The sequence below is a fragment of the Poecilia reticulata genome, chromosome 3 (assembly GCF_904066995.2).
Source record: "Poecilia reticulata chromosome 3, P_reticulata-male-v2, whole genome shotgun sequence".
Lineage (NCBI taxonomy): Eukaryota > Metazoa > Chordata > Actinopteri > Cyprinodontiformes > Poeciliidae > Poecilia > Poecilia reticulata.
Window position 1 is genome coordinate 6,568,599 of NC_088832.1, and position 15,775 is coordinate 6,584,373.

General features: G+C 37.5%; 2 protein-coding genes across 9 annotated transcripts in view; both read left to right on the forward strand.

Annotated features, from left to right (window-relative positions):
- rhpn2 (rhophilin, Rho GTPase binding protein 2) overlaps positions 1-5,632 on the forward strand; it is a 32,080-nt gene extending 26,448 nt beyond the window's left edge. For both annotated transcript variants that reach the window (XM_008404865.3, XM_008404866.3), the window contains exons 13-15: positions 1,015-1,161; positions 3,547-3,702; positions 4,001-5,632. In XM_008404865.3, coding sequence (XP_008403087.2) covers positions 1,015-1,161; positions 3,547-3,702; positions 4,001-4,264 — 567 coding nt within the window. In that variant the 3' untranslated portion in view covers positions 4,265-5,632. The remainder of the gene's footprint in view (positions 1-1,014; positions 1,162-3,546; positions 3,703-4,000) is intronic.
- A 1,549-nt stretch (positions 5,633-7,181) lies between these two features.
- Positions 7,182-15,775, forward strand: part of cep89 (centrosomal protein 89) — a 47,446-nt gene continuing 38,852 nt past the window's right edge. For 3 of the 7 annotated variants that reach the window (XR_001776492.2, XR_001776493.2, XM_081604990.1), the window contains exons 1-11: positions 7,182-7,959; positions 8,645-8,751; positions 9,621-9,767; positions 9,977-10,169; positions 10,326-10,377; positions 10,954-11,049; positions 11,642-11,830; positions 12,538-12,683; positions 14,509-14,559; positions 14,714-14,797; positions 15,115-15,209. Coding sequence is in view for 5 of the 7 variants with exons in the window: in XM_081604990.1 (XP_081461116.1) it covers positions 7,918-7,959; positions 8,645-8,751; positions 9,621-9,767; positions 9,977-10,169; positions 10,326-10,377; positions 10,954-11,049; positions 11,642-11,830; positions 12,538-12,683; positions 14,509-14,559; positions 14,714-14,797; positions 15,115-15,209 (1,202 nt within the window). In the remaining 2 variants the exon portion in view is untranslated. The remainder of the gene's footprint in view (positions 7,960-8,644; positions 8,752-9,620; positions 9,768-9,976; positions 10,170-10,325; positions 10,378-10,953; positions 11,050-11,641; positions 11,831-12,537; positions 12,684-14,508; positions 14,560-14,713; positions 14,798-15,114; positions 15,210-15,775) is intronic. The other 4 variants (XM_081604991.1, XM_017304173.2, XM_017304171.2 and 1 more) reach the window with 4 other exon arrangements.

Here is a 15,775-nt window from a genome sequence, read left to right on the forward strand (position 1 = left end):
TTCCTTTAAGTGTGCGAACTTCTCTGCACTCCCTGTTGTTAAATGGTTTTACGAAAACGGTTACATTTATGATGGCCAAACCCAATCTTCATCTATGAAACAATACAGTTACAAGTGTAACAGAAAGTGAACCTTTGGATCTTGTAAACTTCTCTGACATGTGACATTGTAAGGAGAAACTTTTTATCATTTTTTAAATTCCCATTTATGCTCATTGATGCGTTCAAAATGACTAAATAAGCTGAAACAATTGGATTAATCACAATTAATCGATTATTGAAATCATCACCAAATAAGTTAGTAGTTGATTAATCATTAACTGGAGTATACAAACTCAAAAAAACCCAACATATTCAGAGTATTAAGCCAACACTGTAAAAAAAAATTATGTTTTGTATTCAAGATAAAAACACCTTTTGTTTCTACATATGTTTTAGCCAAAACTCCTCAAGTGGTATAGTTTTAGCTTCACCTGGTTCAGACTTACTTAAGGAATGCTATGTTGTTGCATTTTAGGCAATAAAATGTTTATTTTCTTAACTGAAAAAAGAAATTGACACAATTGTTTTTCATGTTTTTATGTATTTCTAATGTTGCAAAAAAAAATGACAAGTGGTTGAATTTTTAAATTGCATTATTGTTTTACTAAAATAATCAGTAGCTGCAGCCCTATGCAAGTCAAAAGTAAAGTACTTTGAAAATGTTTCTCTTTCTGAAAGCATGTTGATAAAATTCATAACGTCTGAGTTTCTGTTACACAGAAACCTGATAACACAGATGCTCATGTTTACTGAAGAGAGCATGTATATGATTGCCCTCTGTGTGACTTGGCGTACAGGAATCTTGACAGAACTACACAGGAATTTTCCCCAGACTGCCTCGTTTCAACAGGTCATGTGTCAGTGAGGACACAAGAAACTGGAATTCCAGTTTTACCCCAATACAAAACCTAACAGTATCTTTTAAATCCAAAAATCTAATTAACCCAAGCCTTTCCACCTTGTGTCCACTCAGGGCCCTCTGTCGGTCTTCTCGGCCAAGCAGAAATGGACGGCCCCGAGGAAAATCCGAGTTTGTGCAGACGACAGAGACCTGGGTTTCACTCTGAAAGGAGAGGCACCAGTTCAGGTGGTCTCACTGGATCCTCTGAGCTGCGCCGCTGTAAGTTAAACTGCATTTTTTACATCTGACTGCACATGACTAATTATGTTACATTTGGAATGCTAAGGCAAGTTTATAAGAGTTTATATACATAGAAATTTATCCAGAGAGGAGGAGGAGGAAGTCAGAAGAAAACCTGTCTTAGAGGGCTAGCTTTGATACCTAACAAACAGGCATGCTACCCAGGGATTTAAAAGTACTTTGACTGGAAGTGAGTCGAGCTGTAATGCACCACAGTAGTGATTGACCACTTATGCATAGAAGTGTTGAATTCTTGTGGCATTCAAGTAGATGTTGGAATCAGTTCTGACCTAAATGATTACTTTGTGTAATCAAACTCAAGAACGTATCATAGGTTAGCTTTGTCACTGCATGTTGTGTTGCCTGGATGCAGCCAAGCTGATGGTCATTTAACACTACTTCCGTTTCCATTGACCATATAATTGCTCAATTTGATATTTTGAAAACAAATTTGCTTAATGGAAACATGCCAATTTAAAAAAAAATCTTTTGAAATTTCAATGAAATGTTTTGCCGCTAGGATGAGGTGCTGCCTTTTTTTTTTGTCAAATAAAAATTGGTTTATTTCACAAAATTGCAAAGGAAACACTTTTCTCACATCACACGAGGTTTTGTGCTGAATCATAAAATGTACAAACTAAAGTCAAACGACTGATTTTAATTTCCTGGACAAACGCTCCTAAATATGAATTTTGTTGTTCCAACCCCTTAGTTTTAAGTTACTCCTTCTACTTAAAACCAGATTTCTAGTTGTTTAATAATCTTTGGGGGAAAAAACGGTTTAAAGGAGAGAAATCTGTCCTGCAGACCTATTTATTTTCACAAAGCTTTAAGGAAAGCAAGAGCTCTCACTCCTTTGACATATTTCCATTAGGGCTTTTTTCTTTCTTTTTTTGCCTAGCAGTCAGTTTTCCATTTACAGCTGTTACAGAGGGAGAGGTTGCATATGCTGAGTCATCAGTTGTGTATGTCAGAGAATATATTGTTTTCATGTCAAATCTCTTCATAAGCTCCAACTGGTCCAGAATTCAGCTGCCCGTATCATTACCAAAACCCCATCCATGCACCACATCACTCCTGTCCAGCAAAGACTCCACTGGCTGCCCACCAAGTTCCGCATAGATTACAAAATTCTTCTGTACACTTTCAAGGCCCTTTACAATCTCTCCCCACCATATCTTTCAAATCTTATTCATATTTCCATTCCCTCTCGCTCCCTCAGATCATCCTCCTCTATCCATTTCACTGTCCCCTCTGCCCGTCTCACCACCATGGGGAGCAGAGCTTTCAGTCGCTCTGCTCCCCAACCCTGGAACTCATTACCACCATACCTTAGAAACATAAAGTCATTATCACATTTTAAAACCGAACTCAAAACACACCTTTTTAGATCTGCCTTTTCCACATGACACAATTGGTTTGCCTGATTTTACATAGTTTTTATATAGATACATTGTTTTGTTTTATTTATTTTTATCTACTTTTACTTGTTACATTTTATTTGTTTCTGTCACAGTTTTTTACTATTGTACGGTGTCCTTGAGTGCCAGAAAGGCGCCTTTGAAATAAAATGTATTATTATTATTATTATTCAAATAAGTCTGCTGTAATATGACCTACTTTAACAAAACATTGGAAAAACCTGTTCAAATTTATTTACATTTTGTACTTTGACAATTCTTAGGCTTAAAGGTTATGAAGTGTGACGGGTTCTCTAGTTCTAACTCTTTGCACAATAATTAAACGACCAGCTCAGTTTGAGTCTACTTTTTTTGGACAGGAAATATGGACTAATTCCAAACACTCCTACCGGTTTTGTGGATGTTTGATTCAAATAAAATCTGCCTCTGTAAGCTCAACGGGATTTGCGTCTAAAAATGTTGGAAGGCGCTCCCCTCCTCCCTCCTGACACTCTGGCCACTTAATTAAATTAAGAAATGGGGAGTATTTACGCCCTGCAATCCTCTGCAGCCTGACAGCTCATTAAGATGTGCTAACAAAAAGCAGGCCTTAATAAGCTGTTCAGGCCATCCAGAGAAACAGATTAGTTGTACGGCATAAGCTTTACCAGGCCAAACTCTTAGCAACTCTTTAATAAAGCATTCAGAAGGTTTTTTTTTTAATTCAGGCAGCTGATTTTGCAGAGTTATCAACCAGCTTTTGCGAATGTAAATCAAGCAATTGGACAGAAACGGTTCAACTACTGCCTGTGGGTGTGGACCTACTCAGGAAATGACACACTCTTACCTGTCTGCTGCCTTAGGGGAGGAAACAAGATGATGGACCTTAAAGACATTCTCTGTGAATATGTCGTCATCTTTAAAATCAAGTGTTTGACTCTTGTCTCGTTCATGTCTTTTTAAGACCGACGGACTGAAAGAGGGTGACTACATCATTGCCGTGGGTGACAAAGACACCAAATGGATGGGTGTGAGTGACATGATGCGACTTATGAAAGATGTGGATGAGGAGGGGATTGAAATCCAGGTGGTCAGCGTGATCGACAACAGCCCTCCCATGGTATGTCTGACAAATTCCTGAAAGAAAAAAAAAAAGAATTAAGGAGGCTTTTGTCAGACACATGTCAGAATTAAATATTTCCACTTGTTGAAAATGTGTTGATACTTTTAAAATGTTCATGTGAAAACAAAAAAGTGAATGCATCTTTTTTTACCATTTGAACTAACTACACATAAATGTAACGTTGAAGAAAATTATGCTTGGTTGAAGATGCCATTACCGCAGCACACTTGCATATTTCATACTGTTGACCAAAGCAGAATGTAGCTAATAAGAAACACTTCCCGTGTCTACACAGCCTACAAAGAGCGCCACCTTCAGCGGAAACCTGCCCAAGACCTACTCCATGATTTGCCTGGCCCACGATGACGAAGACAAGTCCTCCAAGACCCGCAAGGTCATCAAGAAGTCGTCGTTCCTCAGCTGGGGCCTTAAGAACAAAATGAAGAGCGCCAGCACCTTGAGCCTTCCCACGGACGACCACTCGGGGGCGCTCTCCTGGAACAAACCCATCCCCACGTTCCCCAACTCCAGCGCTTACAACAACGACAACTTCCACTGAGCCAGGTCCCGGAGGTGCTCTCCTGTACCTGCGCCAGGTGCGCTTTTGCACGGAGTAGTTGTCACTCACTTTGGTCTTTTCAGCACAAAAACAACAAACGTGCCAAAAAACAGCACACAGGCTGCCCATCTTAAGAGCGTCAGCGATAATGGAAAACATTTTATTCCGTGCCAGCGCGTGTACAGCACAGTGTGACTCCAGTTACCATTCATCATAAGACACACACAAACAAAAACTCTAAAATTTGTGCGTGCACCCATGCCATCTACTGCTTTTGCAAGGCAGTGATTAGAATGTGGTCTAAGAAGTTCACAGCATTCCTGCATACATGAAGGACATTGTTACTAAAAAAACGTCACACAGCTGATCAGTGAGGGAAAACAAAAATGCTGTGAAGTTTTTCTTAAGCCTAGGAAGATTTTCTTTATTTTATATTTTTAGAATGCAATATCCGATAAGCTGCTAAATCATACCTTTAGTTTTGTGTTACTGTCTTCTTCTCTTTTTTTTTGTATTTTGAGAGACAGCCTTTAAAGATGGTGTTTGAGCTTCATGCCATATCTGGGACGCAGTGTAAGTAAAGAGACCTTTGTATTTTATCTCCCCACATGCCTCCTCGTCTGCGACAAATCATTTACCGATCTTATATTTTCGTAGGAAGCCGGAACTGTGCGTCTTCGTTAATGTGAATCTGTATGTAGTCGAGTCTATGTTAATAGAAGGGAAGGATGTGGTTACACTGATGTTCACGACGCACACTCTGACAAACAAGAGTGGCTCGGATCAAAGCCCGCAGCCACGCACCTTAACATTAACGCTAACAACTCACATTTTTTTACTGACACTCCGCAGTGTTGGACTTTATCTCTTTATCTACAAAGTAGATTCTCATATTCGTTTGATAATCAAATTATTTATGTTGTTCAAAACCACAAAAATAAATATATATTTACCTTTTAAGCTTAGTTCAAGTTCTAAATTGTTACTTGGTGGATTTCTGTCTTTTGGAGGAATGTATTTTGTTAGCCTTGGAAAAGTGGTCTACTTCTAGCTTTTTTGTTTTGTTTTACTTTTCTAATGTATATTTGTAAATGTTGTAAACCTATGAAATATTCGGTACTGTCTGTGTTTACCTAACACTGTTTTAAAGTGCCATGTATGTTAAATGAAGTAATTCGTATGGATGTTAGCTTTTTTGTGTGTGTTAATGCCGCAGTGCCTGGTGATGCTGAGTGCCTTAGTGTGTATGCAGGGGGTTCGGTCTCCTTTTCTTGTAATGCTTTCTGGTCACTCCATGTTCTTCACTTTGTGCTGCATTGTTAAGTCTTTGTCATGTGTGTTCACTCGAATAAAACAGAATAAACAAAATGGGGTTGAGGTGAATTTTCTGAATTATTTGTCAGGCTTTTGTATCTGGACCCCACTATGCAGAGCAAGTGAGAAATGTCTGGAATGAGGTTTGACCAACACACACCTCTTTAAAAATTTTCAACAGTTTTTTTTTTTTTTTTTTTTTTTAAGTCAGGCTGGTACCACATGACATCCTAATCCATCATTCCACAGACTGAAGGAAACATGTGATTACATTTTACTCATTTGAACTTTTTATGGCCTTAACAATTGATTGCTGGGTATAATGTGTACTATTATCTTAAATGGGATTTTTTGTCAAGTGAAAGTTATATTGTTGAACATTTCACATGTCAGTATAAAAATTTTAATCAAAATTTAAATTGAAGCTTAAAAATAGTCTAATTAATATGTAAATCGGTTATATACAGAATAAAGTGATGCCAGCATTTGGTGGTAATGGGTAAAAACCAAGTCTTTTATTGCAGCAGTGTAATGTGAGAATTTTTTAGCAAGAGCCCATCTTTAATTACATTTATACAATGAGGAAACTATATATACTTTTTAAGGTTTTCTCTAGTGACCTTAATTTGAGAGTGGTTAGATAGTGAAATGAGTAATGAGCGAGGGAGTGAGTGAACATGCAGCAGAGGTCATCAGGTCGGGATTTGAGTCTGACGGCTGGTCGAACACTAAGGCCTCCATACCTGGGTTGTACTTTACCCCTGTGTCACAACTGCATGCCCAGAAATGTATATTTTTAACAGACTAACAGTGCAACACCAGTAAAAACATTGTTAAAGGGTTAATGGAGGAGCAATGTTGTGATGACTTCCTGAAACAGATGGGCGTTAAATTAGAAAGTCATTTTTTTACCAACTGAAGTTAACATAGTTACTTAATTGTGGAATAAAATGGCACTATGTGTCTGGAAAACACATAATACTGCCCTTTTAAGTTGAGTTGACAAGTTTCTAGAAATGTAAATACTTTTGAATAAGTTTCCCTGGGGTTTAAAGATGATGTGACACAGAGACCTATTTCCTTTAAGTCACCAGCCACTAGTTTGGTTGAGGCTCCAGATTCAATTTGCCTCCATAAACAGTCAGCAGGTTGGTAACTTAATTCCAAGGATTAGTGTTGGATAAGTGAAATAAAGAGTGGCATCTTGGATTCACCAGATCTTGCTGGCAACTACACAGTATACGTTGTAGTTGGCTGTTCTTGGGACTGTTCTAGAGCTGACTGTGCAAAGAGGGATGCGTCATTAAAAGAAAATAAAGACAAAGAATAATGGCTATGCGTATCCCAGACTGTTACAACAACCAAGTATTTTCAGTCCGAGGCTTTCACATAACCACTGTAACAGATTGTTACACGCTGCAAAAACATAAAATCTTGTCAGGAATTTTAGTCTAGTTTCTTGTGTATATTTTTGTACTATTTAAATAAGTGCTGAAAAGTCACTTTTCAGCAAGATACGTAAGCTTGTTTAAGTCAATAATTCTTGAGTATTAATTTAAAAAGTACTTTCACTTATAAAAGGATGTTTTTCTTATTTCAAGTGGAAAGAAATCTGTCAGTGGAACTAGTACACTTTGTATCTATATTAAACAAATATTAATTAATTTAATGCAATTTTACTGAATGTTAAAACAGACTGGAGGTCTCAATTTGGTCTAGGTTATAGGACTACGTCGTAGAAAAACTGCATTTTCCAAACTAAATAATTATGTGTTAATTATAGCCAGCTTATATATAAAATACAAATGAAAAATTATCCAGTATAAAATCCTTTCTTTCTTTCTTTCTTTCTTTCTTTCTTTCTTTCTTTCTTTCTTTCTTTCTTTCTTTCTTTCTTTCTTTCTTTCTTTCTTTCTTTCTTTCTTTCTTTCTTTCTAGGTTTCAACCGATCTCATGAATTTTTTTTATTTAATGGGACACACACGCCCCTGGTGGACGGTCTGTTATTTGTTGGAAACACCGTTGCTAGGAAATTTAAAACAGTGTCTGATTGGCTGAATTTGAGCAAGGAAACCAATCACCGCTTCTTTTACAAAGACGTGGTTTGCCATGGTTAAGCGTCTAGATACGGCTGCTGGTAAATCAGTATCTCTTTTTAATTTAGTTAGCTTGGTTGTCGTAGACTGTTTTTTAAGAACAGAGAACTAATTTCAATCATATTACAAGAACAGCGGCTGGTTGTTTACAAGGCAGTTTGGTGATTAGTTTGTAAAGTCTTTGCGTAAAAGAAAAGCTTTTTGTTTGTCAAGTTAGAGAGCTAAAGGTGAATCATTTTCATAATGATGAAATTCAACTTCAGACGAGAGAAAGACAAGGAGTTTGTAAGTTATTTTTTATTAACACTTTCCAATGTTTAACTCGGTTAATATGCCATGTAGTGTTAGCTTTAGCATCGTGTAATTAGGGTTACTTAGCGTATCTTGTGTTGAGCTGACATTTACAATATTATGGCGCACTTAACAGCTAAAGCATGTCGGGTAAGTATTCACAGCGCCACGCAAACTTATCCATATGCCTGAAATTGTTCTTGCTGTTCAAACATTAATTGCGGTGTATTAAATAATAGCAACACAAATTAAGCAGTAATTGTAAGGTTTTGAATTATCTTTTTTTATATATATAAATAAATAAATCTAAAAGTTTGGCTTGCTTTTGTACTCAATCCCCACAGTCAGTACTTTGTGCAACCACCTTTCTCTGGCTTACAAAACTTCACAATTATGTGCTAATTTGTGTTGGTTTATCCCTGAAAACGTCACCGAAAGCATTAAGGTTTCTATTTGTAACCTGACAAATACAAAGCACCGTTGCCATTAGTGTATTTCATCTGCATTCCTCATACAACAGGTTCCCCTAACAACCATCCAATTTCATTGTTGCTATAAAATAACGACATTAGTTATTTTATTTCCAAGTCTTGAACCTCTGTACAAAAACAGAGTTATTGTCCATGTGTGACAGGCTGACCCTGTAACCTCTCCCCTGTTGATGTGTTGTGTTGTGTAGAAGCACATAGCTCATGGTTTGATCCCTGCCGCCTCCATCGCTCCTAAAGCCGCTGTGCCTCGTACTCCTCCCCCACAAAGCCCAGACCCCTCACCTGAGAGACATAGGTACTTCACACACTGCCTTTGTCACCTTTAACCTCCAGCATCTTTTCACATTTTACACTATTTTACCCGAAGCCTTTTTTTACCCCCCTCTTTTCTTCTTTTACATTTCTACGGTCATTACTGAAATAAGACACACACATTATTATTATTGTAATCAATATTCAACTTCAAGGGAGATTCCACAATTGTTGGCCCTCTGGTAAAGGTGTGCAAAAAGCCAAAGAAGATGATGTCTGATGGTAGGGGCACTAAGGCATTCGTCCAGCTGCCTACCGTGTTTTTGAGTTTTAAAAAAAGCTTTGGAAGTTGACAAGAATTTTGAAAGTATCACTATGTAATTAGTGATTACATAGTGATACTATGTAATCACTAATTACATAGTAATTAGTGTGTTGTTGTTGGAAGACATTATTAATAATACCTAAACTCCAACTATAAAGTTGTAAAAAAATAAATAAATAGGCACAGGGAAAAACCCAGCAAACTAGTTGTAGTTTCTTAATGAATTTCATGGCCAATTGCATGAAATTTCACATTTCAGCAAGTGTCACCAAATATTTTACTAGCATTGAGAACCTGATAATAATCAATAATCAGCTTGCAGTTGGAAACCCCATTAGAACATTGCAAGATGACCTGAAGAAGATGGAGGATATATAGAACTGAGCTTTTAAAACATCTTTACCAAGAGTGTGAGTGTAAGAATATGGGGTGCATGGCACTTATTTATTGGGCTGAACTGAGGTACTAATTTATCTTTTACAGTAAGTCATAAAATGATATCTTCTGACTTTAGTGAGCCAAATTTCACAAGCAGTATTTATTGTTTGTGCCTTTTTGCTACACAACGTTTGTGTTCACATCCACAGATCAGCGTTGGCTGCAGCTATCCTGTCTTCCTCGTTGACGGGACAGACGTGGGTCATCCCGCCCACTCGGCCAAGGTCCTTCTCTGAGACAGATCGTTCCGAATCCTTCCTGTCTGAGCCAAATGGCAGCAGTGTGCTTTACTCAAGGTGAATTCTCCTCTACAGCTGCACTGCTGTCCAGTCTTCAGAAAAGTATCCCTTTGTGGCTATAAAATTTAGTGAGCCACAAAGAGTTCCTTCCTGGACTTGCATCAAAGTCCAAATTCTGCCTTTTCCAACTGGAATTAAAGTGAGTTCATAAAAAGCGAGAAAGTTTTCAGTCATTTTCAGTCTTCAAATCACCTTACCTTCAACAGAGACAGATGGTCGGAGGATTTGGCTAGCCGGCCACACCTTTCGTCCCCTGACCACTCCGAGGGAGAGCTGGAAGATGACAAAGACGGAGCTGGTGACCAAGGTGATGCGGACGAGCATGTGTATCAAACTCTGGACAGACGAGAGGATCTTAGAGTGTCAGAAACAGTTCATGACCTGCCTCTAGAAGCAGAGGTAAGGAAGCACACATTTGCTGTGTTATACAACATCAAAATATGTTTTTGGTGGAGCTATAGAGTCTGTATGCTCTGATATGTTCATACAGAAAAGTTATGTCTCTCTCTCGCTATCTGTCTGTCTGACTTCCTGTTTCACCCGTCTGGTTTCCAGGCTGCTCTGTCTCTGGCTGCTCACATGTTGGGTAGGAGAGTGCCATCTCCAGGTACTGACTTTACTCTACACATGGATGGATTACAGTAGCTTACATAGACTCAGTAGAATTGCTCCAGAATAAAATGATTGTAGCACAGAAGTGATGGAAACATTTATCACCAGCATGAGAAAGCATGAAGAAGAACGACTGGAGTTGCATCAATCAGGAATCTTCTGGCAGATCCTGATGATAACTGGTTTTCTTTGAGGTCTGAACTTTGGATATTTTATAGCATACATCTTTGACCTTTGTGCTAGTTTCATTAAAATCACAGCAAAATGCAACAAAATGCATGCTGTAGGTTGATGTTTTTAAGGACAGAAAACAGTGGGAGTTCGTAGTTTTGAGGCAAAACTAATTTAAAATGTTCCTAATACTTACTTGACTAGTTTTCCAACACTAAACGGGTGTCATTAGAACTAAATTATATTCGCTATTACTTGAGCTGTGTCCAGACATTAGATGATGAGGACCTACAATATTCTACTGTGCACGTTGTTAAAGTGATCCATACATGATCTCAAATGCAACACTCACATACGTGTACTTTTCCTGCCGTTACACTAATTTCTTTATACCTTCCAGACCTCACCGAGGAATCAAGTGGCCAATCTCCAGAAGCCAGAAGGAGGAGAGAAACTCTCAGAAAGAGCTCTGAAAACCTCAAGGAAGACGTGCGATGTATGTGTTTCCTATCACCTTCTACCTTTATTTTTATTTATACATCTTCTTTTATCCACCAAACAGTTATTAAACTTCCAGCAGAGGTTTCTTGTTGTTTTCTTATTCCTCTGTTGTTCTGCCTTAAACTGAGCTTTCAGTAGGAAATAGGTGTTTCACACTCATTTGTCCAAATGAATAGGAAGATCTGGCTGTTTCACATCAAGTAGGATAAACTGTTGTTAGCTACATACTAAAATGTATCATTTTGCCAGCATTTAAAATTGTTCTGATGTTTTTTGTTGAGCAGTCGCATGCAATCCAAAACAACAGAAAAAATAAAATAGTAAAATTTGTGACAAAATGTGGGCTGAGACTTTTGCAAGGCACTACAGTTGTTAGTATTAGTCAACGACCATGTGTTATGTTATTAATCCACTAGAGGGCAATCTACCACAAAGTCAGGCAAACCGAAACTTTTCTTTTTTTTGTACTGTGGTTTCTTATGCATTTCATAGTTCATTCAGCAGAAAGATAGCTGGTAAATTACTATATTAAAAGAAAAGTTCTGCATTTGTTTTAGAGATTTAGAACTGTCCTTATTGTATTTCAGCTCTGCCACCCATCCCAACCACTAACAGGGCTGGTGGTGCTAAAATGCCTAAACAGAACGTCCACTTGCCTCCAGAAACCAACCGAGGATACAGTGAACTGCAGAAACAGAGGAAGACCAAGACGATACACGAAGATAAGCAGCTGGAAAAGAGGCTGGATCGCCTGGAGCAGAGGAGATCCTCTGCAGGTTTGAGAAAATAAGTCTGAAAGTTTAGTGAAGTAAATGATTGCAGCATTTAGTAACAAAATAAAACAACAAGAACTCTAAAGTAAAAAAATATAAATGTTCAATACACAGAAGTTCTAGTTTTACCATGATTTCATTACACCCCAAAACAGAAAAGTCACTTGGAAAATGTAATCAGTATTGAGAAAATGTCTTCCAAGAATCCTTCCACTTGTTTCGTTGTGATTTATAAATGAATCAGTGAGATATCATGATGGATTATTAGAGCCATTGTAGATTAAAAAAGTAATTTCATGGTTAAAAAAAAAAAAAACATATATATTTATATATATATATATATATATATATATATATATATATATATATATATATATATATATATATATATATATATTTCAGGTCAACTTGAAAAGTAGAACATTTTCATAGAATTTCAATGTTTTTTTTTCTAAAATGTGTTTTTCTTGCAAATTGTTTTTTAAAGACATTTCTCAGATTTGGGTTTTTCTCACAAATTTTTCAATTTAAGGAGCTCAGAGATGTCTAAGTTTTTTTTCTCGAAAGTTTCTGAGATTAATGTCAAAATTCCAGCGTTTGTTTGGCAGAAATTTGCTCCTCTGTTTTTTTACTTAGCTATTTTGGCCCTAATATGCCGTCGTGTCATTCTGATAACCGATAATATTGAATACCTTGCTATGCTGTGCTAGCAGGCAGTCAGGTAGAGCTACAGAGCTTGAGACAGCACGCACAGGAGCTGGTGGACGAAAACGACGCCCTGAAACTGACCGTCCACCGTCTGAACATGGAACTGAGCCGCTACCAAGCTCGCTTCAGACCGCTGTCCAAACAAGAGGTATGAAAAACTCAACCAACGTGAGCAATGTGCTGAGAACAAGAGCTAATCAAACTAACGAGTTCAGCCAAAATCACCCAACTGTATCTGTAATCAAACATGCTCTTTGTATAATAACCATGCCTGTGATACGACACGTTTCACTTCAATGCGTTTCTGGAAATATTTGTTTTGCAATCTCATATGATTTAATCATATTTTGTGTTCATTTCATCATTTCGTTGTGCCGCCTTTCTAATCAAGCTTTTCTGATAGACATCCAGCGTCTTGCTTTTGATCCGCAGCCCTGCTGAGTGACAGGAGGTTTTCTTGTCTCTTCTTCCATGTGATTTCCTGCAGTAAACTGTCTGCAGCTCTTCGTTCCTTTCTCTCCGCGCTGCTGTGTCGTTTAACTGGCGGATGAAAGCAGACCTGTGCTTTTAATCATGACTACCTCATGCAGTTTTTTTTTTTTTTTTTACATCAGGAGTTTTCTTGTGCTCATCTCTGACTGTTTGCTTCCTCTGTACCAACATGTCTTTGTGAGTGACTCATTAGTGCCAGTGGAGGTGAAAAAAGATAAAGGTGGGGGTGGATTTAAAATAGCGTTACATTACAAAAGAATAAAGAAAGAAAGAAATAGGATAAAGACAGAGGAAGAACTTTATGACAAAAGCATAAAGCAAAACTTTAGTCAAAACAGAGCTTTGCAGTTAAATAATATGCGGAATAGAATATATAAAGTATTGTTTGGCAAAAGCTTGCTGGGAAGCCTATCGTGTTAGACCAGTGAAACACAGTACTGTATTCCTCGTCTTTCTGAACGTGTTCCTTAAGTTTTTCAACTGAAAGAAATAGAAAGTAAAACATTGTTTTTATAGCGTATTACCAGTTACAGTTAGCAATTCCCACTGACTTTTTTTGTTTTTACTGCTGTTATGTCCACCAAGGGCACAACATATTTGAGGACACGAGACAAAAAGATGAGGGTATAACAAAATGTTTTATTCATAAATTCTCTTCACTTGGATTTTCTTAGGTCAGCTTCTTCTGATTTTCTGCGAAGAAAATGGCGTTAAGGCCCTCAGATCCCGTGTCCCAAAAGTAAAGAAAAACAAAACCCCAAAAGTATTAACAGAAAGTTGGACCTGGTGAGCCGATCTAACAGAACAAAACGGTACAGCAGGGGGCCAACCCTATACAGGGCCGTCGAAGCCCCTACTGGTACCGGACTAAATCAAAAAAGAATCTAATGAAAAGAAAGATCGAAAACAGGACAACCGGTCCCACCAGGCCAAAATTACAAGAATAGCAACCAAAGTCTAACAGAAATACCACATGGCAGGCTGGAAAGTCAGCTGCGGCCCACAGCGACTGGACGTGCGTGCACCGCGCGGGTGGAGTGAGCGGAAACGGGTGGAAAAGGCGGAGCTCAGGCAGGAAGATGGCGGGCCCTCAACATGCCGAAAGCCAGCCTATTTATAGGCGGACCAACAGCGCCACAAATTAACGTAATTAAATGACCAAAAAGGAATTATCCAAACTCCAAAATAGATTAACAAAAGGTCATTCAACTAAAGTCTATAAGAAAACAAGGAAAAGAAATAGACAAAAATGATAATGTGCCCGAAGCACATAACAACTGCATAAACATCTTCTTTGATATGGACCATGAATTCTTTTAGTGAGCTCAACATGAACCTTTCTAGTTAAAAAGGTTCCATCTAAGGTTATTTTATCATTTGTTGTAGCATAATTCTGTATATCCAATGATAAATTTGAGTAACAGCTTCAAGGAAAAATAATAACTAACTTTTTGTTTTGCCTTTTCCTGAATTTCATCTAGAGCTCCAAAATCAAAGGCATACCAAGCACAGGTTCTCCCCCTCCATGGCTGGTTAGTATAGAAAAAAACCTTTTTGTGATTCTGCTAGGTTTAAGTTTTTGCTCCTGTTACAGAGGTCAGGAGGACAATAAGTGTTTTTCTTTCTATGTGACATAAATAAACGGGATATTTAGCATATTTTCTTTCATCATCCATATCTTTTTAGGTTGACATGAAGTATTTATGCCCTTTGCTGCTGGCCTATGAAGACAACATGAATGAGAAGGAAGCTCTTCTACAAACCACTGAGGTAAAACTGTTTTTTATTACAGATCATATGCATTTCTGTGTTTTTCTTTTCTTTTTCCTTCCGACATTTACAAGTAGCTCTCTAAAGGTGTAAAAAGCTTCACATTCTCCAATAACAGACATAATAAAACACATGAACGTTTAGGGGAAAAAAACCCACATTGGCCCGGTCTCTACTGGGAGGAGCAATGACTGAGAAAAATGTAGAAAATAAGGGCTCTCTTTTTATTTGGTTTCTGTTTTATTTTCCTGGTTTACACAATTTTCAAGGTTTGTTCACACGAATAAAAGTTTCTTCTGTGTGTTTGCCTGCTGCAGGAGGAGGTGACCAAGTTACGAACTAAGGTAGACAATGTGATGAAAGAAAACGAGAAGCTCCGCAATGAGATTGATGTGGTCAACCATAAGGACTGGTAAGAAGTGTTGGATCATCAGAACCAGAACTTATCCCGGTGATAAACAAAAAATAAAGTGCCTTTTTTTCTGCTTTTCTGGCCTTTTGCTCTGTTAGTTTAGTCAGCCAGAATAACAAGGAGAGAAATTGCAAAACCTCCACAATCACCTTTATACTTATCCCTCATTATATGTTTGCATAAATTAGACAGTTTTTCCAAACAATTTAATCAACATGACATCACTGAATACTAATTTGGCTTCATATTTGTCATGTTGATCTTCAGAACAATGAGGCCAATTTGAAAGCTAAATAGCAGATGTCAAATTGATTATTAAATCAAGTGCTGTTTGAAGTAAAAAGTTTAATATAAACCTCTTTACTACTAGATGCGTCAAAAAAGACTTTGAGATTATTTACTCTTAGTTAATGGTGCATTACTTTGTAGAAATACTCATGTATTCCCATTAATCTAATCTTTTCTATTGTATATGTATTTATTATAATTATTATTATTATTATTGGAGCTGTAATTTTCCTTCTACTTGACAATTATTCACTACTTTGTGTTGGTCTATCAAAACT